Source organism: Platichthys flesus, chromosome 24, assembly GCF_949316205.1.
Source record: "Platichthys flesus chromosome 24, fPlaFle2.1, whole genome shotgun sequence".
NCBI lineage: Eukaryota > Metazoa > Chordata > Actinopteri > Pleuronectiformes > Pleuronectidae > Platichthys > Platichthys flesus.
This window is the reverse complement of record NC_084968.1, coordinates 594,589-602,201: the sequence shown is the minus strand read 5'-3', so window position 1 is coordinate 602,201 and position 7,613 is coordinate 594,589. Positions and strand designations below refer to the sequence as shown.

The following is a 7,613-nucleotide window of genomic DNA, read 5'->3' as shown; positions in this document are numbered from 1 at the left end:
CTTGACTTAACTTGATGCTCACTGGGAAGTGTTTAATGATTGTTTATTTTTTATCCTTGTGATGATTGTCTGCTGGCAAAGTATATCTTAAAATAATTAGAAACTATTCAAAAACGATTTGCAGTTTAGTCAAGTATTATCAACTATGCGGTTCAGGGGATAAAACTTAGACACAGTATATTGCCTGACTACATATGCTAAGCACTATAAGTGGCCCTCCGTGGCCACTTTGTGTGTTATACTGTTATAATTGGATAGGACATGACAACGCTAAACCATAAACTTTACCATTACAAAGATTAACATTCAGTTTTAGCTGACCCAGTCCTAAAGGTTGATTTAACTGTTTATTATTGGGGCCAGATGTACTGACCTGAATGTTCAAGCATTTATATGGGCTTTCATTATTTCACACCCAGTGTAGCACTAAAATGTAGTTGGATTTATGTCTTCCTGGTAGTGTCAACAGCTGGACATTAAGGTTTCATCAGTTGATGTAAGTGTAAAAAAGCTTAAACTGTACAAGTGTAGAAGAAAGTGGCCTCTGAATGATTTGTGTCAGTGTGAAACACTTATCATTAAACTTTCCATCAATCTTTCAACTAAGATTCACACAGACATGAAACATGAATGAAAGAATTTGTACTTTTTATTAATATTGTCATGAATGCCATAACAAAGATTTTTTATAATCAAAAAAGAATCAAGACTCTTAGTATAAGAGCCTAAAAATGTATACATTATTTACATGAATGCTACATACAATAACTCTAGCACATGGCAGCATTTACATACAACAGAATTCATTCTAAAATCAGTATAAATGTTAGGTTTTCAAATATTGGGCATCAATGTAAACATTTATGCATTACTCACTTTCAAAAATAACTCAGGCATCTGTTTCCAGTGCAAGTGTAGTTTGTAATACTGTCTGAATTATCTAACACATTCAATACTTAGTTGTTGGTTTAAAATAAAACTTTCCTTTAGGTCCATAGCAGCACTAGTAAGCAGACAGCAGGCTCGACAGAAGAATGACAGTGCCGTCAGATTGAAAGAACTGGGATTAAAACAGTTTTATTATTTAAGAGAATAAAAATTACCCATTGTTGAAGTAACTCTAAACAGTTTAGAAATAAGATGTATTGTTTGCTGGAGATCTATTCCCGAAACTATCTGGTACATTCCCTTTACAGGTAATCATAAAACACAAAAAAGACAAGTCATTAAAAAAAACAAATCAAATGCCTAGGCGGCCTTTTGTCAACATAAGGTTGGCTTCACAAGTAAGCTTCCACAAGTCTTAATCTGCTATTGGAACAAACAAATGATATGAAGCATTTCATATTATTCATTCACTCAAGAAGCCTAAAAGCAATACAACTCCTGCCTATAGCAAAGTGACAATTACACTCAGGATGCTGCCAGAACAATGCATCTTAAAAATTAATATCAAAGCACAAATCTAGAACTAATAAAAAATAAAACTCAGACTGGCAGCAACAAGTGTTGCAGACCTCCTCATACTCTGACATGTAATCTACTAAAGGTGGAACCAAGCTGATTCTTCATTGTAAGCAACACCATAGATTATAGATGCTATTGTGTTGTATTCATTTCCTGTGGATGCAGTGCTGATTGTCCAAAAGGTGTCTATGTTGTCCAATACGATTTTATCAGTTAAAATACAAAAACACAATAGTACTCAACCTAAGCCAAGACACAAAAAGGTTCATTTTCAAAATAGCCGTTATTTAAGTTGTGCATGTCCTTCTTGTGTTCACTACAAGCACCCAGCTGTTCTCAGATCTGCTCGCACAGCAGTGTCCAGGCACGGACTGTGGGTGGTAGAACTGAAAAGAGTGCCAGTGTCACAGGTGTTTGGCTAGCATCACCTTGACTCATTATGGATAAGTTCTAAAATTATAAAAAGACAAACATTTTGTAATTTGTACAGAAACTGGTACAGCTTGTTGAATACATGCTTTAAAGCTGTCCCAATCTTCACTGCATGGAGAGAAGTCTGCTTGTCGGGTGGTGGGCAGGGAGGAGACTCGGCTCATTATGAATGGTGGAGGGTGTGAGTGGCATTTATTTTAACTGATGTTGAACCAAAGGAGGTAGAAAAACAGCTTTTTAGTGAAACAAACATTTAGTCGTCACTTGCACGTCTGGAACTGCAGGCACATCTGGAACAGTGAGACTAACCCAGGTAGAAAGTTTTTCACTTCACGTTTCATCCTTCTTCCGTCATCTCTTTGACTCCACCTACTGACCTGTGCATCATGAGCATTTCTGGTTCTCTCACTCAGTTCAACCCACACCCCCATGATTCCCACAGTCCTAGATGTGTGTGAGCGGGACAGTTCCGTTGAGGTAATGCTGCTGGACACTGGTGTAGCCCCTCTGTGATGTGGGGTCACCGGCATCCCCTCCTGGTCCCGGAATGTACATGCTGATCATGTCCCTGAGGTCTCCCTGCAAAGGCCCTCTGTGGTGGTTTGGTGTCCCAGTTGGAGGCGAGTGAGACACTGGTTCTGCTTTCACCATTGACATGGTGACAGGGCTTGGTTGCTGAGGACTGCTACCGTATGACATAGGGCTGTGCAGTGGACAAGACAGAACAAATTAGATGTCAGATTAAAAAAAAATACAAAAAACATAAACACATCAGGATGAGAAATCCTCATAATGGGGGAAATTATGCTAAGACAGTGAATCAGAACATCTATTGCTCTAAAATCCACATTTACATTTGAATACAAGTTTGAATTTATTTAAGCAAATTAATACTCTTGTCATTTAGCTGTGCTTCATGCTTTAGTGTATTATCGAAGTTCAGAAAACAATCTTTAATTTAAAGAATAATTCAGTAGCCAATGATAAAGAGATCCCTGAATTCATTTTAATTATAAGAAAATGTGGGTTCGATCTGTTGGACAACATGATGGCAATGTGTCAACGAAAACTACACAAGCTGTACTGTCCTAAATTTGTAATATTAAAACTAATGAACTGACAGTTTTCCCAATACTTGGTTGGGCAAGGACACTACTCCAAATTGGTTACTGCATATATCTGAATTATTGTTTATGGTACAATAGTGTGGACACCATGATATTTATCTTCAATTGCTCTGCAATCTCAGTTAACTACTTAACGGAGACGCCATTGAAACGTTAGACTCCATTCCCCTCAGAGCATGAGAAAGTAACGTTGCTAGTTTATTGTTAATGTTTTCACTAATACAATTCCACTGGATTGTGTTGCAACTATATTTCAAGCATACATTGGGTTAATAATGTGATGCATAGTCACTGTGTCTAGCAGGACCTACATTAAAATACTGGTTGAAGGTCAAACATATTTAAAAAAAATATATAAAATCTATATTGTGGTGTTGCTACACCTGAGTCGATTAAAGGAATAAGCCAACACATCAACTTAAAAAAACGGCAAGGAGTGAGAGGGTCAATACACCCTGACAGATTATTCATATATAATGCAATTTGCATGTTGAGACAGAGCTGCTGCCTCCCCCCCCCTCCCCCAAAACTCAGGTCAGATTTCAGTTCCCTGCTTTTAAATCTGCACATTTGTCAAAAGAGAATTAAATAAACGATAAGGTGCAACAACATCATATATTTTAAATGTACTATCGATCACTTTCACATTGTTGGTCTTTTGAAATCATTAATTTGTTAAATGAAAAGAATATGCCTCTAAATGGAAGGAAGCAATTAAAATTGACAGGCTTCAAATATATCTTTATTGAATAATTGAAACTCTCAGGCAATCTTAAATACAATGAAAATATAACAAATTTAATTTCTGAGATCTGTTGTATTCTAGCCATAGGACCTCACACTCACCATCTATAAAGTTAAGTGTGTATCATTTGACAAGTTGTTCTAACCAAAAGAGTACTTTCAGCTTTTTAGCATCAACATCAGTTGGCATGAAGGTTACTGTTAACTAACATCTGGTGCTTTTAAATGGAGTCCCATGATGTCTGAAATATTAAAGCTGCCATAGTCAAAGGGCTATGAATTTTGGATATTAGATTTCACTTCGACATCATCTATCTAATGTTCTGGTGTAAACCCGAACATTTATCCAAGTGTTGAAGCTGCGTAGCTTGCAGGGAATGAGGCAAAGGCCCAAAAGTGGAATTGGGGCACAAAGGTTTGCAGGAATAAGGGACAGTGGGTAGAGGACCACACACAGAGCAGCCCCTGCCTGCCATCAAGTCATCCTGATCAACATTCCAGGCAGGACCCAGCCCTGAACAGTGTCACATGCATAACAAGTAGGCAACAGACTGAAGCCTGTTGTTCCATCATATGCAAAGTTCCTGACTCAAAGGGACAGAACTTCTACCTGATTTAAGTCTCATTTTAACTGCTAAGTCAGTTTTACCTCAGATACACTTAAATGTCAAACACCTCAAGTATTTCTATTGAGATACTTGGTGTATGTTGCCATTTGTCATATTCATCAATCCACAAAAGTGAATGTGTGTGCAGGTCTTTAAAAACGTGTGAACGACTTGAATACGAAGTTGGCGTAAAGACTTGGAGGCCCCACTTTAAAACATACTGTCTGACAGGTGGATTCTACAGCTCGTTCAAGACATTAATTAATTACTTAAAAAGGGAGACTGGAAATAATCCGTGGAAGTAATAATTCTAATCGTCCTTACCGGTTGCTGAGTATTACCAGGAAAGTGAATACAGTCAAAGAACAAAATTAAAACTAAAAGTTAGGTCCTAAACACTGGGCTGCTGCTCACCTGTATGAGTTGGCTCCGTTCATGTAGGACTGAGCCGCTGTCATGGCCGGCGGGTACTGGAGAGCTGACAGGTCGTACCGGTGCAGCTGCTGTGTGTAGCCGAGCGCCTCGCCCTGCATGCCCGCGTACCCCCCGGTTGGACCCCAGCCGTAGCTCTCCATCCTCGGACTACCACCTTGGCCTTGGGCCGCTGCCAGCAAGTTTCCGGCCGACAGTGGGTACTTGCCCACCTGAGTATCCTTCTTCAACAGGGGCTTCGTCTTGCGGCGTGGCTTGTACTTGTAGTCGGGGTACTCCTTCATGTGGACTGCCCGGAGCCTTTTGGCCTCGTCGATGAAGGGCCGCTTCTCGGCGTCTGTCAGGAGTTTCCACTCAGCTCCCAGTCGCTTACTAATCTCAGAGTTGTGCATTTTCGGGTTCTCTTGAGCCATCTTGCGCCTTTGACCCCGGGACCAGACCATGAACGCGTTCATGGGCCGCTTGACTTTATCCATGGGGTCGCTTCCAGGTGCACACGCAGTCTTGGTGCACGGGTGAGAGTTGCCATTGCCGCCCATGTTCCCGGTCATGGTGACCGGTGACATCCCCTGTGAGGTCTGGTGAGAGGGGGGCTGGCCGGTCGGCTTCAGCTCGTGTTCCATCATGCTGTACATGTTGGACGGATGCAGTAGAGGAGGGATGAGTTGGAGAACAAGGGAACACTGGAGCTCACTGCAGCCTTCTGTCGCCCTCCACCTGGCGACTCGTGGCCGGGTTTCCTCTCAGGTCGAAGCGGGAGCGCCGGGTGATCCAAATTAACCAATTAGCCGCAGCGCACCAGAGACAGGAGCGATCACTTGGTTCTAATGATCCTAGACGAGCAGACGGCTTGTGGAAGGCATTACTGGGAGACCGGAGCACACGGAGGAGAGCGGGTATGTCTCGTAAACGTAGCAAGTCTATTCTGAGGGATCTCAGCGGGAAACCACTTGTTAGACGCTCGGCTCGCTCACTGAACTCATGTGCCCGCTCACTCCAAAAGTTTCCCTGCTCTCGTGTACTCCGCCGGGTTTGGACCAATGGGTGGGCGCAGAGCCTCCGCCCGTGCGCGTGCATTTGCAACTCAAAAGCCCCTGACAGTGCACGAGACACTTGTTGATGGTGGAGGCGGGGAGATGGGAGGCCTTCCAGGCACAAAAGTATCTTAATAATCAATTATTAACAACTATTAAGCTTAAACGAGGGCTTTTACCAAACTTCTCAATGAAGAGTGTAAACATCACACACCACACAAGGATTGAGGGCGTGATTGACGGTGCAAATAATCCCTGTTGTCCAATCCACTATGGAGGCTATTTAAAAAAAAAAAAATGTAAATGCAGTGCCTCAGTTAATTTTCATTAAAATATTTATTTGTATTGAGATGTGGTGATACATCTGCATACATCGAATACAAATTGGCAGCAGCAAACACTACACATCAACTCTGAAACCAGTTTTTCAAAAGGAATTAAAGTCTGTCACCGATTATAAAAACGACAGAGCCGGGGGTGCATTCAGGGTTTGATTCTGACTGACTCGGTGAAAGCTTTCCTCAACAGGCCCTGAGTTTCTATCCGGCTCTTCCTGTTGAACCTGAAGCAGCTGTCAGATGCAGCACTTCATTTCCTCATTCCAACACTGTTGATGTCAAAGCGTTCATATGCGCATGGGAAGAGAATAAAATCCATATTAAACATCAGTTTGTTACCCACGACCCGATCCTATCATTACTCCTTTTATGATTGATCATAGTCGGTGGAGGAACGCTTTTCAGAGTAAAGGCTGCATTGTTGGTGTATTGATGGGAATTTGGGCTCTTGAAGGAAGCCAGATCATATGGCTCCGTTTCTTTCCAAGAGCAGGCTCATCATTCTTGTTTAGGGGGCAAGGATTTACTAGGGTTAGGTGTGAAATAATCACTGGAATAATAATTAATGAGGGGGAAAAAGTATGGAAATCTTATCTCTCACAGTTCTCATGAAAGGGAGACGCGTGGCTTTGATGCAGCTAACTTTGGGCACACTTGTAAAAGTTAAGGCTCAAGTAGCCAACGACGAGGTTTCTTTCATTCTTACCAAAGGGCCATTCAAAATAGTTGCATTGAAACACACCAAAGAACACATCACTACTGGAGCTCTAAGGAGAACAAATCTTTGTGTCTCTTGGATACATGATCTATGAAGAATAATTTCTTGTGATGTGATTTCTTGTGCCGATTAAACATTCCTATCGCATTTATCTATTTTTATTCTGGGGGACATAATATTTCTGAGAGAATATGATTGTAGTGCGGCTGAAAGCTTGTTTAATATATATAGCTGTTATAAGTTTTGAATATAGGCTGCAGAACTAACAGCATTTATTTTCTGCATTTATAGTTGCTACATGTTGAAATAAAGTTATTGAATGCTTTTGGGCTAGTTCTTTTAAATAGGGAAAAAGATGGAAAAGAAAGACATTTACATTCAATTATAACCTGAAATTTTTTTCAACTTCTAATCACCAAAATCAGGTTATCATTGATCTATATTATCATTTTCTTCACTTTGCCCTAATCCGGTTAATGAATATATTTGACATGTAGCTACAGCTGCTTTCAATAGACATGCACTGAACTCTGCAGTTCCTCTGTATTTCCTCCGGAGGAGCTGCATGTCTGTAATCCGGGAAAATCCGATGTTTGAACAAAGCGAGGGATACCCTGCTGGATTCTCTTCCGATTAGGGGGTTAAAACGCCGCAGACGCAAAAATGAAATAAAAGCGGTGTCACACAAGTAGAAGTCACCAATGAAGATGTCA

The 7,613-nt window shown here is 41.0% G+C and overlaps 1 protein-coding gene across 1 annotated transcript; it reads right to left on the bottom strand.

The window, feature by feature from the left end:
• Positions 1-631: 631 nt before the first annotated feature.
• Positions 632-5,810, bottom strand: sox19b (SRY-box transcription factor 19b). Its single transcript, XM_062383437.1, has 2 exons — positions 4,793-5,810; positions 632-2,602 (listed from the first exon to the last, which is right to left on the bottom strand). Exons 1-2 carry the CDS (start codon positions 5,443-5,445, stop codon positions 2,344-2,346), a joined length of 912 nt encoding a protein of 303 aa, XP_062239421.1. The 5' UTR covers positions 5,446-5,810; the 3' UTR covers positions 632-2,343.
• Positions 5,811-7,613: the final 1,803 nt, after the last annotated feature.

Bases quoted from the DNA above. Each gene is read 5' to 3' on its own strand.
- sox19b (XM_062383437.1), bottom strand. From the start codon at position 5,445: ATGTACAGCATGATGGAACACGAGCTGAAGCCGACCGGCCAGCCCCCC. The intron at 2,603-4,792 runs GTGAGCAGCAGC...TCCACTGCACAG, and splicing joins AACGGAGCCAACTCATACAG to CCCTATGTCATACGGTAGCA.